The sequence below is a fragment of the Oncorhynchus keta genome, chromosome 26 (genome assembly GCF_023373465.1).
Source record: "Oncorhynchus keta strain PuntledgeMale-10-30-2019 chromosome 26, Oket_V2, whole genome shotgun sequence".
Lineage (NCBI taxonomy): Eukaryota > Metazoa > Chordata > Actinopteri > Salmoniformes > Salmonidae > Oncorhynchus > Oncorhynchus keta.
In genome coordinates, this window is record NC_068446.1 from 8,011,226 (window position 1) to 8,034,460 (window position 23,235).

At 43.4% G+C, this 23,235-nt stretch overlaps 1 protein-coding gene across 1 annotated transcript in view; it reads left to right on the plus strand.

Annotated features, from left to right (window-relative positions):
• Positions 1–23,235, plus strand: part of LOC118358884 (kinesin-associated protein 3-like) — a 54,839-nt gene that overhangs the window by 29,919 nt on the left and 1,685 nt on the right. Inside the window, exons 11-19 of the mRNA XM_052480146.1 lie at positions 1,622–1,722; positions 7,869–7,977; positions 8,089–8,201; positions 11,092–11,257; positions 11,860–11,985; positions 12,539–12,637; positions 14,943–15,028; positions 19,049–19,238; positions 20,624–20,717. Coding sequence (XP_052336106.1) covers positions 1,622–1,722; positions 7,869–7,977; positions 8,089–8,201; positions 11,092–11,257; positions 11,860–11,985; positions 12,539–12,637; positions 14,943–15,028; positions 19,049–19,238; positions 20,624–20,717 — 1,084 coding nt within the window. The remainder of the gene's footprint in view (positions 1–1,621; positions 1,723–7,868; positions 7,978–8,088; positions 8,202–11,091; positions 11,258–11,859; positions 11,986–12,538; positions 12,638–14,942; positions 15,029–19,048; positions 19,239–20,623; positions 20,718–23,235) is intronic.

The following is a 23,235-nucleotide window of genomic DNA, read 5'->3' on the forward strand; positions in this document are numbered from 1 at the left end:
GAAGTACTGTCCAGACATTTCCCTCTTATCTCCAGAGAGTACCACGTTTAACTCACAATTTACTCCAGAATCATTCCATTTGGACAATTTCACAATGGACCTTTTCTTAGAAGCTATTTGATGTGCGTTATGGGTTTTCTCTTTGAAGACTGAACCAGTACTCTTATTTACTCAGTAAATTGCACTAACAGAATAGTATACTGTCCATGGAACTGCCACAGGCGCCACTAATGCATGGTGGTATGATTTTATGAAGGTTGGGTGGTTTTAAATCAGAGCAGGGTGTAATTGGAGTTTAGCTCTTTCACGAACTGCCCCTGAACACTCAAGTTAATTGTTAACGGCTCTCCGATCTTTTTTTTCAGTGGGGTTCTAGTGGTGTTTAGAACATTTAATGGGGTCTCTCTCCTTCCCCATAAAGGATCCTCCATGTTCCTACCGGTGTAGTGAGGGACTTTTCCAGGTCAGGCGGGGGGAGAGAGAGAGCTCATGTGAGGCAACAAGTGTGTGAGCGTATGTGTTAAGGTATAGGTTGAGGGCTCCACTAATGAGAAGCACGTGTGGGCCAATCACAGCACTGCAAGGGCCTGAGCAGTGTACCTTTAACTTATTAAAGGCAGTAAAATTGATGCTTCCTCCTGTTTTCCCAATTAAACCTCCAAGACGTTTATTTTCTCTTGTTTCCAGGGGTTCGGTGAGCACATCTGGTACCAGTAGGCTGCTACTGTATGTGATAAGGCTGCTTGCCCTGCATGGTCACTGACCACTGGTTAGGTTGGGACTAGTTCGAACTGGACTGGGTCGGTCTGGTCTGTCAGATCTGTGGTCCTTCATCACCCTAGTTCTCACCCATTGTGGTTGGTCACTGCAGTCACTCTCCCTCTAGAAACTAGTGTTCATGAAACAAGGTCCTGAAACAAGGTGCATTCACCAAATTATGACATCCAGTGGAACAGCCACTTTACAATAGTGCATCTAAATCTTAAAGGGGGGGGTGAGAAGGATTACTTATCCTATCCTAGGTATTCCTTAAAGAGGTGGGGTTTCAGGTGTCTCCGGAAGGTGGTGATTGACTCCGCTGTCCTGGCGTCGTGAGGGAGTTTGTTCCACCATTGGGGGGCCAGAGCAGAGAACAGTTTTGACTGGGCTGAGCGGGAACTGTACTTCCTCAGTGGTAGGGAGGCGAACAGGCCAGAGGTGGATGAAACACCTAACCCCATGATGTTGGTGAGCTGCATCTGGAGCGTCCTGCAGTCACCCTGCAGTGGTTTGGGTCAAACTCATAAACACTCAGAGAGCTGCCTGACAGATTAGCACTGAATCATAGACAGAGCCATGTTCTTTAGACTACTGTAAAATAACCTCTTATAAACCTGCAATAAGAAAATGTGTGCATTGTCTTTTAAATGACTAGATTTTCTCCTAAACCATATCCTCCGAGAGAGGTGGTTAACTATGTTATTTAAGCTGTATTGTAATGGACGTACTGTATGTTGTGCACTAGCCTCGTCCAAGACTTTTGGACATTTGAATCTCCATGAAGCAGAAAGTAAGTACAGCTCCTCATTCATTCATCCATTTATCCCTCTCTGTGCTTCTCTTCTCTCTGTTTATGTTTCAGCTGACGAGAGCCAGAGACAGCTGTGTATGTGCATTCTGTACCACATCAGTGTGGACGACAGATTCAAGTCCATGTTTGCCTACACGGACTGCATACCACAGGTAAGACTGGGTAGTGTATACTCTAGGGTCGGGGGCTGGGGCCATAGACCAGACAGCATTAGCATCGAGGCTAACAGCCTTGGAATTATGCATGAAAAAAAGGGGTGTAGCGAGGGAAGGATAGATGGAAAGAGGGAGGGGTGGGAGAAATGGAGAGAGCGGAAGGAATAGAGAGCGGCAGGAATGGGTGGAGTGGTAGGAATGGAGAGGGAGAGAGAGAGGAATTGAGATGGGGGAGGCATGCTACATTTGCAAATAGCCAAAGGACGGCTGCTTCACTCTCATTGATGACAGGTCCACGTTTTTTAAAACGTCTTTCACTTATTGGAGCGCTGGAGAAAGCCTTGCATCCTTCATCTAACCAGCCTTCAGTGAAAAAGGACTATCTCCATCTTTTCTATAGTATAGGCCTTTTTGGTGTACGTAGAATGCACTAATAGGGAATATCTAGATTTTAAGTGTACATGATGTTAGTGATGTCGGGATGAAACTGAGATGTCATATTGATTGAGTTAAGTCTGATTGCATCTGTCTTTCATCATTGATAGATTAGTTAAATGCTTATTTTGTTTGTCTTGTGAGATTGGGTGTAAATGGGGGCCAGATGCTCATAAACAGGGTTGTTTGTTTAGTGGGTCATGTCGCCAGTAGATCTGCCCTGCGGGGTCAGAGGGAATGTTGGGTAACAGCATGACTGGAAAGTGGCCTTTGACCCAGGACCTCTCTCTCATTCTCTTGCTCTTTCTCTGTCTCTAGGGATGGTCCTTTTGCTAGCGCTGGGCAGTTTACAGTATTTTACTATATATGGGTATTGATGTACGGTTTGGATTTTTACTTTTACCTTCTATAATGGTATATCAGTGTTTGGTTTGTTAAATATGATACCCAACTTTGACACGTGTAATGTAAACACATTTTTTTTGTTTACTCCGTTTTCTACTTGAGTTGTTTTTCTCCCTCCTGTTGCATGCCACTTCCCACACCAAGCCCTGCCCCCCTGTCATCCAAGCACTTTCTTGTTGTTTGCTCTGCAGTCTGCATGGTCAGATAGATGCAACAAGATATTGGTGACATGCTGCTTTCCCCAAGCATTATATAATGACACTATTAGTTTGTGTATCTTACTGTCTGCTAGTTTTGTCTTTTCTTAGCAAAGTGGTGACTAAAATAAATATTGTTAGCTGCTAATGCTAATCGCTAGTTAGATGGGTAGCTAGCTTGCTAAATGTACTAATAATCAGAGCAAACGTAACCGTGGTACCAGTGCTGGTGTAGGTAGGTAAGCATGTTTATGCAACGGTATCTTCTGAATCAGAGGAATAGGCGAAGCATGAATGTGTTGGCACAGAGTTTCTAAACGCAGAGGCGCATCATTGCGAGAACGCAATGATGCGAAATAGACCAAGTAGATCAGACCGGGGTTTGCGGTTTGGAAAGTCAATGAGAGAAGTGACATTCTTCCTTCGTTAAAAAAAACATCTGAACCTAGATTCGAGCAAAGTCTTAAGTAGTTGAACATGTTATTACTCTAGCCTCGTGAATGTGAGAAACTGACACGTTTTCATTTTTGTTCAAAATAAATACAGTGCCTTGCTATTCGTTGAACTTTGCAACCTTTTGCCACATTTCAGGCTTCAAACAAAGATATAAAACTGTATTTTTTTGTGAAGAATCAACAACAAGTGGGACACAATCATGAAGTGGAACGACATTTATTGGATATTTCAAACCTTTTTAACCTCTTGGTCCTACCTGGCACGCAGGCGTCCCATCTAGAGCTCTGGAAATGCAAATGCGCTACGCTAAATGCTAATAGTATTAGTTAAAACTCAAACGTTCATTAAAATACACATGCAGGGTTTTGAATTAAAGCTACACTCATTGTGAATCCAGGCAACAAGTCAGATTTTTAAAATGCTTTTTGAGAAGCTATTATCTGATAGCATGTAACACCCCAAAAGACCCGCAGGGGACGTAAACAAAATAATTAGCATAGTCGTTCGCTACACAAACCGCACAAATAAAATATAAAACATTCATTACCTTTGACCATCTTCTTTGTTGGCACTTTGTCCCATAATCACTATTGGGTCTTTTTTCCCGATTAAATCGGTCCATATATAGCCTAGATATCGATCTATGAAGACTGTGTGATAAACGGAAAAAATAGCGTTTCATAACGTAACGTCATTTTTAAAATTCAAAAAAGTCGACTATAAACTTTCACAAAACACTTCGAAATACTTTTTAATGCAACTTTAGGTATTAGTACACGTTAATAAGCGATAAAATTCATCAGGAGCGATGTCAATTCTATAGGTGTCTGTTTGAAAAAATGTCTTAGAGAGCTCGATTGAAAACATCCGGTCGGAGACAGGGAATCGATTCCCTTGATTCAGTTAGACCAAGAATCAATTCAAACAAATGACAAGACTCTAGACAATGTGGAAGCTGTAGGCACTTTCGGCCTCATTTAATTCGATTCACTTTGAACAATTCCTTGAAGTCATGGATATTTTTTTCCATTTTCAGTGATCAGATATTCCTGCACTTTTCGATGAAACACACGTTCTGTTATAGTCACAGCCGTGATTAAACCAGTTTTATAAACGTCTGAGTGTTTTCTATCCACACATACTAATCATATGTATATACTATATTCCTGGCCTGAGTAGCAGGGCGCTGAAATGTTGCGCGATTTTTAACAGAATGTTCGAAAAAGTAGAGGGTCGACTTAACAGGTTAACAAATCAAAAACTGAAAAATTGGGCGTGCAAAATTATTCAGCCCCTTTACTTCCAGTGCAGCAAACTCTCTCCAGAAGTTCAGTGAGGATCTCTGAATTATCCAATGTTGACCTAAATGACTAATGATGATAAATACAATCCACCTGTGTGTAATCAAGTCTCCGTATAAATGCACCTGCACTGTGATAGTTTCAGAGGTCCGTTAAAAGCGCAGAGAGCATCATGAAGAACAAAGGAACACACCAGGCAGTTCCGAGATAATGTTGTGAAGAAGTTTAAAGCTTTGGATACAAAAAGATTTCCCAAGCTTTAAACATCCCAAGGACCACCGTGCTAATATTGAAATGGAAGGAGTATCAGACCACTGCAAATCTACCAAGACCTGGCTCCCTCTAAACTTTCAGCTCATACAAGGAGAAGACTGATCAGAGATGCAGCCAAGAGGCCCATGATCACACTCTGGATGAACTGCAGAGATCTACAGCTGAGGTGGGAGACTCTGTCCATAGGACAACAATCGTATATTGCACAAATCTGGCCTTTATGGAAGAGTGGCAAGAAGAAAGCCATTTCTTAAAGATATCCATAAAAAGTGTCGTTTAAAGTTTGCCACAAGCCACCTGGGAGACACACCAAACATGTGGAAGAAGGTGCTCTGGTCAGATGAAACCAAAATTGAACTTTTTGGCAACAATGCAAAACGTTATGTTTGGCGTAAAAGCAACACAGCTCATCACCTGAACCTACCATCCCCACTGTCAAACATGGTGGTGGCAGCATCATGGTTTGGGCCTGCTTTTCTTCAGCAGGGACAGGGAAGATGGTTAAAATTGATGGGAAGATGGATGGAGCCAAATACAGGACCATTCTGGAAGAAAACCTGATGGAGTCTGCAAAAGACCTGAGACTTGGACGGAGATTTTGTCTTCCAACAAGACAATGATCCAAAACATAAAGCAAAATCTACAATGGAATGGTTCAAAAATAAACATATCCAGGTGTTAGAAAGGTCAAGTCAAAGTCCAGACCTTAATCCAATCGAGAATCTGTGGAAAGAACTGAAAACTGCTGTTCACAAATGCTCTCCATCCAACCTCACTGAGCTCGAGCTGTTTTGCAAGGAGGAATGGGAAAAAATTCAGTCTCTCGATGTGCAAAACTGATAGAGACATACCCCAAGCGACTTACAGCTGTAATCGCAGCAAAAGGTGGCGCTACAAAGTAATTAACTTAAGGGGGCTGAATAATTTTGCACGCCCAATTTTTCAGTTTTTGATTTGTTAAAAAAGTTTGAAATATCCAATAAATGTCGTTCCACTTCATGATTGTGTCCCACTTGTTGTTGATTCTTCACAAAAAAATACAGTTTTATATCTTTATGTTTGAAGCCTGAAATGTGGCAAAAGGTCAGCAAAGTTCAAGGGGGCTGAATACTTTCGGGCACTGTATCTAAGAGGAAAGTCTTTGATTTGAGGTCTGCACATCCGGTTTGCCGGAGGCAATGTTAAACCCAATGACGTATTTTTGTGCACCTTAGCTAGCCAACGTCACTATGACATCGCCTACTAGTGTGATCGGGGATTTCTATTGGAGAAGCCGTTTCTGCCAATCTTCATACTGTACTGTCTTTAATGTTTGCTAGCTACATGAGGTAAGAATACATGTCACTTCTAATTAAGGGTCAGTTAGAAACACTGACCAGCACTTTTGGTTCCTACCCAATAATTATTTCCTGGCTTATTCATTTGCTGTCATGTCAAACATCAATATATTCAAGGTGCTGCCCACTATATTCCATCTATAGAATTTTGCCCATATCATGCAGCCCTGCAGGTCACTGTGTGGAAATGATAACAAAAGTGCAGGAAATGCAGAAATGTATGAAAATACTGATAATATGTTTTTGTTTGAAGTTGGATTGAACACTACAACAATTAGAATGGAGAAAGCCCCTTCAAAATCACTTATAATGTATGTGTTTCCACCCTAGGGTCATGCACTACTCAAAGCACATTTAGAACTTTTATTATTCAGAAACATAAAATACCTTCAAATACTGTCATACCCACTGGACACGCTTCCTCATCAGGCTACCTCTGCTCTGTCCCTGCCCTTTGGCCAGCTCAACCTTTTCCTCTCTGCCCCTGCCCTTTGGCCAGCTCAACCTTTTCCTCTCTGCCTCCCCTACTCCTTTATCTGCCCTTCACCTCTCTACCTCTTCCCCTGGGCCTGGGGCAAGACCTGACCCAATCCTTTCCACTTCTGGTGGGGTCAGTTCCTGGGAGGGAGAGGCCGGACATGGGGTTATGAGGGAGAGGAAGGGGCGAAGGGCTGTGCAGGGTTAGGGGGAAGGGAAGGAAGGAGTGGAGGCTGGAGGGGAGTGATGGAGGTTCTGCTGTGTAGTGTGGCGCTAAGCCTCCTCTGGCTATGCTGTGGTAAATAAGCAGAGGCAGGTGCCAGACAGTCTAGACGGGGCTGATTTGGGGTCCAGGGCCCCTGGTATGTGATACCTGATGCGAGTGTGTGTGTGTGTGTGTGTGTGTGTGTGTGTGTGTGTGTGTGTTAGTAGGATTGCACACTTCTGACTCCTCACAGGGAGCGGACCTGCAGTGCCCCTGCTTAAAGCCTTTCCTGTTTAATGTTAAATCAGAGCAGGAGTGCTGGGAGACTTGGCAGGGAAAGAGGGGGAGCAGAGGACAAGGGCTGGGAGCAACTCCTTTGTGGACCTGCACCTCTCTCTGTAGTTGACTTCAGGGTGTTAACTGGTGGCCTAGCCCCCTCTTCTGCTCCACTCAGCACGCTTCCCCTCACCGCCCCCTCCACACATGTACAAATACACACACATCCACCATCATCATCACTAAGGACCTGAAGCTTACTGTCTTTTGACGTAATTGAAGGAGACTGTAGGATGCTCTATATGAATCAGAGGCCTTTGGATTGTGGAGAAATGGACAAATTGCAAGCAGGCATGGAATGTCCTCTTTCCATCTCCTATGTCCACCTCTCTCCTCCATCTGTTTGCAAGCCCTCTCAGTAGTCCCCTGCAGGGTCTTGGCACAGACCTGATTAGACAGAAATGACTGTTCCTATACCCTCTACTTATCTGCTCACTTCAGGAAAGGCCTTTCTGTTTCCGTACTCTGCGGTTAACCCAGTGTGTGTCACCATGGCGACCCACTAAATGACTGTATGGACGATGTGTAGACCAGTGTCATCAACATGGTGATGTCATTCAGCCAATGATGTCACCAAGCATGCATCCATCCTCAAATAGAGAAAGGTTTGGGAACAGAGACACCCATAACACACTGACTGACTTCTGGCTAGCTATAATGATTGATGATGAATTGGTATTGATGAATTGATTGATTTATGTATTATTTGATTGCTTGACAGTTGATGAAGATGCTGTTTGATTGTGGTGAGAGCCCCATGGACCCTGAGCTCATCTCCTTCTGCATCAACCTGGCTGCCAACAAGAGGAATGCACAGGTCATCTGTGAAGGTAAAACACACACACACACACACACACACACACACACACACACACACACACACACACACACACACACACACACACACACACACACTTCTAATCCTGTTTTTACATCCCTAGGTAATGGTCTGAAGATGCTGATGAAGAGGGGTCTGAAGCTAAAGGATGTTCTGATCATGAAGATGATCAGGAACGTGTCTCAACACGACGGACCCACCAAGAACCTCTTCATAGTGCGTACTAAACTAACTCACACTCAGTCTTTAACACTGATGAGCTTAATCATGCTCAGTATAGATATAGGCCAGGGATGGTCAACTGTCGCTCGGGGCCCTCCTTTTGTAGGCCTGCGGATCATAATATATATCTTTTTGGAACTCAGTCGTGGTTCTTACTGTTGCGAGTTAGAATAGTAGAATACACAATGTGCCAATTTCAAAATGGGTTATTGCTTCAGCAGTTTCTCTTAAGTCACTGACAGACACTTAATTATCACTAAAATCTGCAAACATTTCTCTCCCCACCCCATTGCAAAATGAGTAGAATTGCATGAAAATGAGTTATAACATTGCAACATTTTCTCTACGTCCCATGGCAAAATGTGTAAACTAGCAGGAAATGACATTTGTTCTCTCCGCTGTCAAGAGGAGGGCCACTAAAATGTCTTGCTCGCAAGGTAGGGTGGAAAGGGGCTGGGGGCAAAAGGCTAGGGCCGGCTCTGACTGCATGTTTGTGGGTATGGATATGCAGACCCATGAGCCACTGCTGCCGTCTGTGAGGAGTTCAGTTTTTTTGTAGCTTCCATCCCTGATATAGGCAGGTAAGGCTAGACAGGCTAACATGATCTGTGTTCTTATAATAGTATCACTGAATCCGTAATCTCTCATGGACAGATGCATGTAATAGAGACTGTGGGATGCAAGACCAACAAATAACTTTGTTCCGGTACGCAGATTTTTTTTTGTCACGGATCATTTGGATAAATCACGATTTCGCAAATCACGATCTTTCAAATTTTGGAAGGGGAGGGGACATTTGGCCCTGCTTGAAACTTTCAGAGAGTTTCCCTCAGGGTGAAGACTTTGCGTTAGTCTGCTCCCAGAACTTAATTGAGCATCGGAAGCAATTACGCAAGATTTTAGTTCTGGGTTTTGTAGATTACTGACTCCATATCTATGCTTGTTCTTATACTAGTAGCTGAATCCATATATTTATATATATATCTATTTATATATATTTATATATATATATATATTTATATATATATAAATATATATAAATATATTTATATTATTTATATATATAAATATATTTATATAAATATATATAAATATATATATATAAATATATATAAATATATATAAATATATATATATATTATATATATTATATATATTATATATATAAATATATATAATATATATTTATATATATTTATATATATATAAATATATATATATATAAATATATATAAATATATTTTTATATATATATTATATATTTATATATATATATATTTTATATATATATTCACCTTTATTTAACCAGGTAGGGTAGTTGAGAACAAGTTCTCATTTGCAACTGCGACCTGGCCAAGATAAAGCATAGCAGTATGAACAGACAACACGGAGTAAAAATGGGGTCGTGGAAGAATTTTAAAAATCCTGTAAAAAAAAAAAAGAATCTTGGTCTCTCAATCATTGTGCAGTTGACCTTAACTTCTTGACGCTACCCATCCCTTAAGCAGGATAATTGTCATCAGCAACCGCTGAATAGCATAGCGCCTCAGTCAAATAATATTACTAAAAATATTCATATTCATGAAATCTCAAGTGCAATATTGCAAAACACAGCTTAGCCTTTTGCTTATCCACCTGTCGTCTTAGATTTTGAAATGATGCTTTACAGCGAAAGCAATCCATTTGTGTAAGTTTATCGATCACATGACAAAACATTAAGTACACTTAGCATCAGGTAGCTTGGTCATAAAATCAGAAAAGCAATCAAATTAATCGTTCACCTTTGATGATCTTCGGATGTTTTCTGTCACGAGACTCATTACACAACAAATGTTCATTTTGTTCCATAAAGATTATTTTACATCCAAAATACCTCAGTTTGTTTGGCGCATTATGTTCAGAAATTCACAGGAAAGAGCGGTCACGACAATGCAGACAAATTCCAAATAATATCCGTTCCACAGAAACATGTCAAATGTTTTTGTAATCAATCCTCAGGTTGTTTTTAAAATATATAATCGATAATATATCAACCGCAAATGTGACCACTTGACGGGATGTTATCGTTCTGGCTTATTTCAAAATAAAAGCCTGAAACTATGTCTGAAGACTGACACCTTGAGGATTTTAAATCTGGTTGATATCCCGGGTTCTGTAGCTCAGTTGGTAGAGCATGGCGCTTGTAACGCCAGGGTAGTGGGTTCGATTCCGGGACCACCCATATAGAATGTATGCACACATGACTGTAAGTCGCTTTGGATAAAAGCGTCTGCGAAATGGCATATATTATTTAAATGGAGCAATGGGAGGCTATGGAACATGGCGTTTTAAAATACAAGCCACCGCCTGGTTTGATTTTTCTGAAGGTTTCGCCTGCAATATCAGTTCTGTTATACTCACAACAATATTTTGACAGTTTTGGAAACTGTTTTCTATCCTAATCTGTCAATTATATGCATATTCTAGCATCTGGTCCTGAGAAATAGGCCGTAACTTTATTTTTCTGAACATAAAAATAGTGCCCCCTTCTTCAAGAGGTTACAAATCTAAATGAAAATTATTCAAATCTAAAAGTTTTTCAACCAGAGAGCGCCCTTAAATCGCGGTAAATATACTATTGCACTTTAATCATTCCCACAGTGAATGGGAAGGAAGTCAGGAAGGAAGTGGGAAGGAATGGGAAGGAAGTCAGACTAATTTGCAATTTACTGTCATAACCCCAATTATTATTATTTTTAAATTAACATTGGCTGTTAATTCCATCATTTTTCATTTTGTTGGGGTTGTGAGAATTTTATATGAAAATGGGGTCGTGGGCCAAAAATGTTTGGGAACCCCTAACTCTGTCTCTATGGTAACTGACCTCCCTCTGATCCCCCCTCAGGACTACGTAGGTGACTTGGCTGCTCAGACGGGAGTGCAGGAGAGGGAAGAGTATGTGATTGAGTGTCTGGGGACCTTGGCTAACCTCACCATCCCTGACCTGGACTGGGAACTGGTGCTGAAGGAGTACAACCTGGTGCCCTTCCTCAAAGACCACCTCAAACCAGGTAGGCTCAGAAACCGCCTCAAAGGGGGCGTTTGTGGTGCGGCAGGTAGCCTAGTGGTTAGAGCATTGGACTAGTAACCGAAAGGTTGCAAGATCGGATCCCCGAGCTGACAAGGTAAAAATGTTTTTCTGTCCCTGTACAAGGCAGTTAACCCACTGTTCTAGGTCATTGAAAATAAGAATTTGTTCTTAACTGACTTGCCTAGTTAAATAAAGGTTAAAAAAAGACCTCCTCAAACCAGGTAGGTCTCAAAGACTGCCTCAAACCAGGTGGTGAGGGAGGGAGAGTGAGAAAGGGGGGAAGGAGGACTGGTGCTAAAACTTACAGGTGCATTCAGCCTGAAGATCTTGAGACAAGCAAATACTGTACGGCCATTCCACAAGTTTTCAATTTGAAATAATTCTATCTCGTCGCTTTCTCCAATCCCTAACCCATAACCTTCATCACTCTATCAGTATCACTGACTGATCCTACATCATTGAATGATGTCAGCGATCTTACACACACACACACACACACACACACACACAGTGATATCACACAGTGACTTTTCCCTTCTCAGCTTTGATCTCTGTGACCCCTGACCTCTGCCCCCCCACCAGGCTCGGCAGAGGATGACCTGATCCTAGAGGTGGTAATCATGATAGGGACGGTGTCCATGGACGACTCCTGTGCTGCCATGATGGCCAAGTCTGGCATCATCTCTGCCCTCATCGAGCTGCTCAACTGTAGGTAGTAGATAGGGCCCAGGCCTGCACATGCTAGAAGGAGGGTTTATCCTACTAAAATGCCTGCAAGTTATGATCAAACTGACATGCTATGTGAGCTACAATATCAGTAGTAATGAAGAAATGGAGTGAAATGTATGATACAATATATACAGTACATCGACTTGCTGGTTGAGGGATTGTATGGACATAGTCTTTCTGTGGACGTGAGCCCAACAGGAGGACGATGAGTTTGTGTGTCAGTCTTTTTCACCTCTCTCTGCCTGTAGCCCAACAGGAGGACGATGAGTTTGTGTGTCAGTCTGTTTCACCTCTCTCTGCCTGTAGCCCAACAGGAGGACGATGAGTTTGTGTGTCAGTCTTTTCACCTCTCTCTGCCTGTAGCCCAACAGGAGGGACGATGAGTTTGTGTGTCAGTCTGTTTCACCTTGCTGTAGCCCAACAGGAGGACGATGAGTTTGTGTGTCAGTCTTTTTCACCTCTCTCTGCCTGTAGCCCAACAGGAGGACGATGAGTTTGTGTGTCAGTCTGTTTCACCTCTCTCTGCCTGTAGCCCAACAGGAGGACGATGAGTTTGTGTGTCAGATCGTCTATGTGTTCTACCAGATGGTGTTCCACCAAGCCACCAGGGATGTCATCATTAAGGACACACGTATCCTCCCTCTTACAACAGTAAACCTCAATACAGTTCTAGTCAGAAGTTTACATACACTTAGGTTGTAGTCATTAAAACTAGTTTTTCAACCACTCCACAAGTTTCTTGTCAACAAACTATAGTTTTGGCATTTCAGTTAGGACATCTACTTTGTGCATGACACTAGTAATTTTTCCAACAATTGTTTACAGACAGATTATTTCACTTATAATTAATTGTATCACAATTTCAGTAGGTCAGAAGTTGACATACACCAAGTTGACTGTGTCTTTAAACAGCTTGGAAAATTCCAGAAAATTATGTCATGGCTTTAGAAACTTCTGATAGGATAATTTACATAATTTGAGTCAATTGGAGGTTTACCTGTGGATGTATTTCAAGGTCTACCTTCAAACTCAGTGCCTCTTTGTTTGACATCATGGGAAAATCAAAAGAAATCAGCCAAGACCTCAGAAAAAAGATTGCAGACCTCCACAAGTCTGGTTCATCTTTGGGAGCAATTTTCAAACGCCTGAAGGTACCACGTTCATCTGTACAAACAATAGTACGCAAGTATTAACACCATGGGACCATGCAGCCGTCATATCACCACTAGAGATAAACGTACTTTGGTGCGAAAAGTGCAAATCAATCCCAGAACAACAGCAAAGGACCTTGTGAAGATGCTGGAGGAAACGGGTACAAAAGTATCTATATCCACAACAAAACGAGTCCTATATCAGCATAACCTGAAATGTCGCACAGCAAAGAAGAAGCCACTGCTCCAAAACCACCATAAAAAAAGCCAGACTACAGTTTGCAACTGCACATGGGGATAAAGATCATACCTTTTGGAGAAATTACCTCTGGTCTGATGAAACAAAAATAGAACTGTTTGGCCATAATGACCATCGTTATCTTTGGAGGAAAAACGGGGAGGCTTGCAAGCCAAAGAACATCATCCCAACCGTGAATCACGGGGGTGGCAGCATCATGTTGTGGGGGTGGTTTGCTGCAGGAGGGACTGGTGCACTTCACAAAATAGATGGCATCATGAAGTAGGACAATTATGTGGATATATTGAAGCAACATCTCAAGACATCAGTCAGGAAGCTTGGTCGCAAATGGGTCTTCCAAATGGACAATGACCCCAAGCATACTTCCAAAGTTGTGGCAAAATGGCTTAAGGACAACAAAGTCAAGGTATTGGAGTGGACATCACAAGGCCCTGACCTCAATCCCATAGAACATTTGTGGGCAGAACTGAAAAAAACGTGTGGGAGCAAGGATGCCTACAAACCTGACTCAGTTACACCAGCTGTCAGGAGGAATGGGCCAAAATTCACCCCCCCCCCCAAAAAAAAGCTTGTGGAAGGCTACCCAATGAAAGAAATAAAAGGTGAAATAAATAATTCTCTACTAATTATTCTGACATTACACATTGTTAAAATAAAGTGAGGATCTTAACTGACCTAAGAGAATTTTTACTAGGAAAACTGAGTGTAAATGTATTTGGCTAAGGTGTATGTAAACTTCCGACTTTCACATGTATATACCTCAGGATACATCAATATATCTACTGTAATTTTACATACAGTATATTGAGATAAACTGGGATAAATGTATCTCAATTTACCTCAATATGGCCTCGTTTACTGCAGTATACTCCAGTTTACCTCAATATGCCACAATATACCTCGATATAGACCTCAGAATTACAGCCCAAATAACCCTCAAATATCTTCCTAAATGGCTTTCAATGTAGTCCTTATTTATCTACCCTGTTGTTAAATTGTGTTCCCATGGTAACCAAATAGTATCACCCTACATCCCGTCCGCTTCTTTCAATGTGTGTTTCCATGGCAACCGCGGTTACCTCCCATCCATGACCTCAGTGCTCCGCACTGCACAGTCGTGATCTGAGGTGACGGGCATTAAATTACAAATAGCTTGCAGAAATACTGTATTTGATGTTTTCATTTAATGGAGAATATTACAGAGGAATCTCTACCAAGTGGTCTGCCTTGGGCGAGTTATTCTGCTTTGCCATATCTCTCTCTCATCACAGGAAATGTAATAGTTGCTTTTTTGGCCACAGGGCAACTGTCTCATGTCTGCTTCCTATAAATTAAAGAGCAAAAGCAGTATTTCCTCTCTCTTGTTTCTTTCTCCCTCAAATACCATACCGTAACTGTGATCTTGATTAAAGAGACACTATTGAATGATCTGTTTGAGTAGAAGGAACAGCAAAATGATCCCCCAGAAAGTGTAGAATGCATCCCTCCCTTTCTCTGTTGTCCTCTCCTTGACTCACTCTCTCCAGAGGCTCCCGCCTACCTCATTGACCTGATGCACGACAAGAACGCAGAGATACGCAAAGTCTGTGACAACACACTGGACATCATCGCTGTAAGTATCTATATCTGTTTAGTTAAAACGTATGCAGTAAGCAATTGTGCTTGTTCCCTGCCATTTTGTTAATTTTTGTAGAACACTTCCCCTATTCTGATTATCAGCGGTTGTCAAACACAGACAATTCTCTTCCTCAATAGTGTGCAGTGAATTTTACCAGATGAAAAGCCGAAATGAGTATGTACAGTTGAAGTCGGAAGTTTACATACACCTTAGCCAAATACTTTTAAACTCGTTTTTTTCAATATTCCTGACAATTAATCCTAATACTAATGATTTATTTCATAATATTCCCAATGGGTCAGAAGTTTACATACACTGAAAACTGCCTTTAAATTGTTTAACTTGGATCAAACATTTTGGGTTGCCTTCCACAAGCTTCCCACAATAAGTTGGATGAATTTTGGCCCATTCCTCCTGACAGAGCTGGTGTAACTGAGTCAGGTTTATAGGCCCTCCTTTCTCGCACACACTTTTTCAGTTCTGCCCATAAATGTTCTATGGGATTGAGGTTAGGGCTTTGTGATGGCCGCTCTAATAACTTGACTTGGTTGTCCTAAAGCCATTTTGCCACAACTTTGGATGTATGCTTGGGGTCATTGTCCATTTGGAAGACCCATTTGCGACCAAGCTTTAACTTCCTGACTGATGTATTGAGATGTTGCTTCAATATATCCACATAATTTTCCTTTCCTCATGAAGCCATCTATTTTGTGAAGTGCACCAGTCCCTCCTACAGCAAACCACCCCCACAACATGATGCTGCCACCCCCGTGCTTCACGGTTGGGATAGTGTTCTTTGGCTTGCAAGCCTCCCCATTTTTCCTAAAAAAAATAGCAATGGTCATTATGGCCAAACAGTTCTATTTTTGTTTCATCAGACCAAAGGACATTCCTCTAAAAAGTCTAAATCTTTGTCCCCATGTGCAGTTGCAAACCGTAGTCTGGGTCTTTTATGGCGGTTTTGGAGCAGTGGCTTCTTCATTTGAGCGACCTTTCAGGTTATGTCGATATGGGACTCGTTTTACTGTGGATATAGATACTTTGTACCCGTTTCCTCCAGCATCTTCACAAGGTCCTTTGCTGCTGTTCTGGTTTGCACTTTTCGCACCAAAAGTATGTCCGAACGCGTCTCCTTCCTGAGCGGGATGATGGCTGCGTGGTCCCATGGTGTTTATACTTGTATACTATTGTTTGTACAGATGAATGTGGTACCTTCAGGCGTTTGGAAATTGCTCCCAAGGATGAACCAGACTTGTGGAGGTCTGCAATCTTTTTTTCTGAAGTCTTGGCTGATTTCTTTTGATTTTCCCATGATGTCAAACAAAGAGGCACTGAGTTTGACGGTACACCATGAAATACATCCACAGGTACACCTCCAATTGACTCAAATTATGTCAATTATCCTATCAGAAGCTTCTAAATCCATTAAATAATGTTTTGGAATTTCCCAAGCTGTTTAAAGGCCCAGTCAACTTAGTGTATGTAAACCAACTGGACATGTGTTACAGTGAATTCATTATAAGTGAAATAATCTGTCTGTAAACAATTGTTGGAAAAATGACTTGTCATGCACAAAGTACATGTCCTAACCGACTTGCCAAAACTATAGTTTGTTAACAAGAAATTTGTGGAGTGGTTGAAAAACGTTTTAATGACTCCAACCTAAGTGTATGTAAACTTCCAACTGTAATCCTGGCATGTAAAGCATGCTACATTTGAGATATTTCACATAATGTGAAACATATTTTCACATACTCAAGAAGCCTACTATTTAGAACATAAGTATGGTTATTCTGACATTTTCCTCCCATTAATTTCTAACTGAAACTGTCCAGAATTCTGGTTTTCCAGATTTTCTATGTCCTGATCCATCCCTGTTTAATGCAGGCCAGGAAAAACTGTTTTCTAGCCAGGAAAAACTCCAGATAACGACATAATCAACAATGTACTTGCGAAGATGCATTACTTATCTCTCTAATTGTAACATTTAGATTGAATGGACTGGTACATTCTATTCCTGTGTGGTTATGTCCCAGTCATGGTGTGATCTGTCACAGGCCTGAGATCAGTGTAATTAGCTATAGATTACAGCTGGGTTGTGGAGCTGGTCGTGGGGGAGAGGAAGTGTTTCATTGAAATTATCAGTGAGAACTATTAAGATGTGAACCACATGAAAGACCAGGACAGGCTCTGGAGAGTGTCGTAACAGGACACGGTTGGTGAGCGAAAAAGCAGACCCTACACACACACACACACACACACACACACACACACACACACACACACACACACACACACACACACACACACACAAAATCATTAGTTTTCAGAGCTGCAGGCTACCTTACCTTATTGTACGTTCTTGAATGTTTCCTCTCTGGTCATTGTGTCCACACACACACACCCCACAGAGAGAGAGAAATCTACGTATAGATGGTTCTACTAGGTCAGACAGAAGGGTAATTCATGAGGATAATTCTTAGATTCAGGTTTTCTCCGAGGAGGAACATTGGAAATGCCATGAGTACTGTTTTATATCGGCTGGCTCCTTCCCTCTGAGACGTCATTAGCTCAGCTCTCTCGTTATGATGGATTAAGCTTCATATAAAACCCTTACTACAGACTAATGGTCCAGGGGAAGTCAGCCGTGTAGTCATTAAGCCGCTTTAGACGTGATAAATCTGCAGCATGACAAAAAGTGTCACTGCCACTTTGGGGACGGAGAGCGGCCCTGCGATGTGACAATGGGCCCGTTTGAGGCCTGGGCCTTGGGTGGCTGTCAGTGCCCAGGGGGCTCTGCTTTGCATCTGGATGATTAATTTGCAGGGCCTGGCTGAGTGGAGCACAGTGGCTCAAAGAGGGTCTTTCTCCCAAATGGCCCACGCAGAGAAAGGAAAACAGAATCTGTGTTCCTCCTCAGCCTTCCTCGGCCAAGCTCTACACACACACACACAGCCCCATCGCAGTCCCATCCATCTCACCGCGCCAGGTTTTTATTAGTAACAGCATCAGTAGGGTGCAGGCACACAGAGCAGTGCATTGTGGGATGCTGTAGTAGTCTGTGGAGGATCTGGCCCTCCCTGCTGAGATGGACCAATATGGTGGTCAGTGGTCCGGCTGGTCCCCCAGCCCTAGCTGACTCCCCGCCAGCCACTCTTCTACAGCCAATTACACTTCCAGTTCAGTTCGGTGGACTCTCTCCATTTACAAAGAGTGCATCTGTTTGCTCCTAAGGCTGGGGTTCAATCAATTGAAGATGGTGGATTTCCATATAGTGCTTTCAGTGTGTGTGCATGCCTGCCTGTGTGCTTGCATTCATGTGTATGACTCTGTCTGTTTTTATCTGTGTGTGTGAACCTCCAGTAACCCATACTCCTCTCTCGCGCTTTCTGTCGCTCTCTCTCCTGCTCTGTCACTCTCTTGCGCGCTCTGTCGCTTTCTCGCGCGCTCTGTCGCCCTCTCTCGCGCTCTGTCGCTCTCTCTCGCGCTCTGTCGCTCTCTCTCGCGCTCTGTCGCTCTCTCTCGCGCTCTGTCGCTCTCTCTCGCGCTCTGTCGCTCTCTCTCTGTCGCGCTCTGTCGCTCTCTCTCTCTCGCGCTCTGTCGCTCTCTCTCGCGCTCTGTCGCTCTCTCTCGCGCTCTGTCGCTCTCTCTCGCGCTCTGTCGCTCTCTCTCGCGCTCTGTCGCTCTCTCTCGCGCTCTGTCGCTCTCTCTCGCGCTCTGTCGCTCTCTCTCGCGCTCTGTCGCTCTCTCTCGCGCTCTGTCGCGCTCTGTCGCTCTCTCTCGCGCTCTCTCGCGCTCTGTCGCTCTCTCTCGCGCTCTCTCGCGCTCTGTCGCTCTCTCTCGCGCTCTGTCGCTCTCTCTCGCGCTCTGTCGCTCTCTCTCGCGCTCTCTCGCGCTCTGTCGCTCTCTCTCGCGCTCTCTCGCGCTCTGTCGCTCTCTCTCGCGCTCTGTCGCGCTCTGTCGCTCTCTCTCGCGCACTCTGTCGCACTCTGTCGCGCTCTGTCGCTGCTGTAGGAGTATGATGAAGAGTGGGGGAGGAAGATCCAGAGTGAGAAGTTCCGCTGGCACAACTCCCAGTGGTTAGAGATGGTGGACAACAGAGCCATGGGTGACGACGGAGAACCATTCATGTACGGAGACGACGGGGAACATTTCATGCACAACGGAGACATTCTGGAGAGACCCGACCTCTTCTACAGTGCAGGTACTGAGGGAGGTAGAGAGGGAAGCAGAAACATTCAGCAGAGACTCAACCTCTTCTACAGTGCAGGTACTGAGGGAGGTAGAGAGGGAAGCAGAAACATTCAGCAGAGACTCAACCTCTTCTACAGTGCAGGTACTGAGGGAGGTAGAGAGGGAAGCAGAAACATTCAGCAGAGACTCAACCTCTTCTACAGTGCAGGTACTGAGGGAGGTAGAGAGGGAAGCAGAAACATTCAGCAGAGACTCAACCTCTTCTACAGTGCAGGTACGGTGGGAGGGAGGCAGGTAGGGGAGAGGGGTTGAACCATTTTTTTTACATTCAACATCACTTTTTTAAATTTTTGTTTTACATTCAGTCAAGGGAAATATAGAATTTGTTCTAACGAAGATCTCTACATACATTTCAGGATGTTGTGTGTCCCTGGAAATAATCAGAAGTCATGTAAACATTAGTTTTTTAAAACCTAGCTTGTCCCAAAAAAAAGTGGTCTCTTGGCACATCTTCAACAGAAAGTTAAGCCACCTTCACATTTCTGTACTGAATGAAATATTTACCACTACCTTGTTTTAACCATGTCAATCTTTAGTTCCCAAACAAAATTCCATACATTCACAATCGCTTTTTGTCATTTTAATCATTTTAAGCATCTTTTAACACCGGCTTATAACACCTGACAAACACTTTTTTAAACACTTATCATACAAAGGCTAGGTCCTGTTAACTCCTATCCCAGCAATAAGGCCTTGCATTACGCCTGGGAAGAAAACACTTGGCACACAACTTGCTCAACGTGCCATTGGCTCAACCATTGGATCAACTTACCCCATGGTCATTGGCTTAACTTACGCAAGGCAAACATTTTGACTATATTAACCCACACAGGTTTATGACCTTATATTGAAGCTTATAGAGAACCCAACTGATGTATACAACAAAACAAATAATGATCAACTTGGCTTTAGATACAAGCATCACTAACACAAATTAATTTGACTTGGTAAAAATATGTTTTTTGGACCTAACTTGCTTACCACTTTTTCCTTCATAGACTCCATGAAATGATGACCTCTTCCTAAATATTTGGTCAAATTATTTATTTTCTGTATGGTTTCCTTGAAACAAGGGTGGCTCTACTTACCCCTTTGGCTCAACTTACCCCACGCTCCCCTACAGAGGGAGGGAGGTAGAGAAGGAGAAAGGGGGGCAAAGACCTGACCTCTTCTACAGCGCAGGTACAGAGAGAAAGAGGAGGAGGGTGGGAGAGGGGTAAAGAGCGAGATCGGGATACTGAGGAGACTCTTCCACAGTGCAGGTACGGAGAGCGAGAGTTGAGACACTCAATAGAAAACTGGTCTCTAACTTAAGAGTTGTATGTCTCTCCCCAGATGGGATCATCCCAGCAGACAGTACCATCAGCCCAGAGTTCTTCATAGGCTACCAGAATGGACACATGGGCCAGGCTGGAGGCTTCCCAGGCAGGTGAGCTCAGAGTAGGTCAGGGGTTGGACTGCACCTCTATCCCCATCCCCTAGATGCTCCTCTTGGCGGTGAGCTGCACCTTTCCCCCCTCCACCCCACCATCCACTGGAGAGCCACAGCAGGGCTGGTTGTCTTTCTCCTGCATTAACATTTACATTTGAGTAATTTAGCAGACACTCTTATCCAGAGCAACCTACAGTAGTGAGTGCATACATTTTCATACTTTTCCGTGCTGGTCCCCCGTGGGAATGCTCTACCTACTGAGCCACATGGGACTGACAGGGTGTCCTGAAGCAGGACAATGACCCCATAGCAAACCGTCTCAGCCTCAGTCTCTGCAGCTTGGTGAACGCTGTTATTCTTCTCCAGTATTCGCTGATCTTTGTTATTGAACCAGGGGCAGGGGCTGTGTCAACAGTCCTCCACTATCCCAGAAGGCCATCAACAGCAATACTGGAGCTTTGAGAATAAACACACACTCTGCTCTACACTGTTGAGGCTCAGATAGTCTGCAATGAAATAAATATTTATATTTATTATAAAACAAATATTATCCTTTGATTTTTGCTGTCTTAAACAGGCCTAATATGTAAAGTTGAAGTCATTTGACATGCTGTTAAAATGACGAATGGGTGAGGAAATGGGGAGTTTAAAAAAAAAGTAATTTGTCTTTTTTATTATCAAACATCTTGCGTGCGATAAATGTTTTTTCCTGTTGGGGTATGTTTGTGTTGACTGCTGTTGAGAGGCTTGCTGTGTAGAGCAGATAGCAGGGCAATGCGCTGAATCCATGCAACAGTTATTTCAGCTTTCAAATGGATGAAGGAGAGGGGAGGGAGGTAAGGAGAAACCGATAGCCAAGAGAGAGCTAGGGAAGGGAACGGAGAGAGAGCAAGCGAGTAGGAGGCTTTTTCCCCAAAATGTCTTTGTAACTGATACCTTTTAAATATACTGAGCAAGCTGGGGGAATTGGCATCTGTAAGAGTGTTTTAATTTGGCCAGTGTACTCTGGAGTGGTCCAGGTTAACACAATAATCAAAGCCAGCTCCAGCGCTTATTTAAAACTGTGTGAAACATGGTGTGAATGGGGTCTTTTAAATGGGTTTAATACAATCACTGTTATTTGTATAAATATCATAATGAGCTATTTTATATGAACTATATAAAATGTCTCTAGTCCCGGGTCGGTGGGAAGGTGCGGGTCCTTTATTTTAAAGAAAGTTCAAATAAGTCCCAGAAGCCTCAGTGGGCCAGGCGACAGAGGCTAAGCGAGGGTGCCGTTCGTGTCCCCGTGTGGAAAGAGAAGTGTCTGGGTTTTACTAGAGGTGCACAACAGCGTGAGATTGGAGGGTTTCTGATCCCCCCCACAACACGCGGACAGGCAAATCAATGAGCGCTTTGAAAGGACTGTCAGTGATTGACAGTCAAGAGTGTTAAGGAATGTAAAACTAAAGGAAAACAGAACGGCGTTGCAATCAGGTGAGACGGAAAAAGAGGGGGAGGGGGAGCTGGTTATTTAGCACTTGTGTAGTGGGTAGCTGTAACCTGAGGAGTGACAGCCAGGGGAGAGATCAAAGCATCTCGGGTGAGAGGGCCGGGCGAGGTGGGAGGGGACAGACGTATGAGGGAGCAGAGGGTCAGGGGAGCAAAAAAAGGAAAAAGGGCCTGCTTCTCTTCCTGTGCACTATGATCTCTGTAGAATGTGTCCCCATACCTCACCCCGGGTTCACTGGGGCCTGTAGTACCAGGGTGGAAAAACGAGGGCCCTTTGTCTGCTAACATAACCCTCCCTCTCTTAAAATGTCACAACACACACGCATGCCTGGAATGGAGGTGAAAGACTTATACATGTCTCGTATGAGGAAGTGTGTGAGTGAGTTGTTGATCAACTGACCCTCTTTATTGTAACGTGCGCATTTTAAACCAGTGGTATTCAAACTTTTTTGGAAACCCATTTTTCCCCCCAAAGAAAAACCCCACTACACTCCAGATCTAATGACACAACCTTAAAATCTGTACATTTGGATCTTTACATCAACAGAACCTTCAATTCATTGCATTTTCATCTCATCAAAATAAAAATAATTACATTTACTCAATAAACCCTGCTGCAGTTCCATCGCGACCCCGACGTTTGAATATCACTGTGTTAATCCTTTCCTCATCGCCACCAGGACCAGACTGCAGGCCCTGACCTGAGGTCAGGTTGTGTCTCTCTCTTTTTCCCAGGCCCAGGGTGTAGTCAGACAGATGGTCAGTGAGGCAGGCAGGATTTCCAGGTAGGCTGTGAGGCAGGCAGTCAGACAGTGCTATCAAGACAGGCTGTGAGGCAGCAAGCTATCCAAGCAGGTTGTCTGACTCAGAGCGCTGGTGTTTCTCCAGTGTTTCTCTTAGCCTCCTTTAGCCTGCCTCTCAAATCCCCCCTGACAGCCGAGCGGAGATGAAAAATACATATTCCTGCCCAGTGAGGTAGAGGTTGGGAAGGGGCACGAGGAAGAGGGGGTGGTACAGCGTGTGT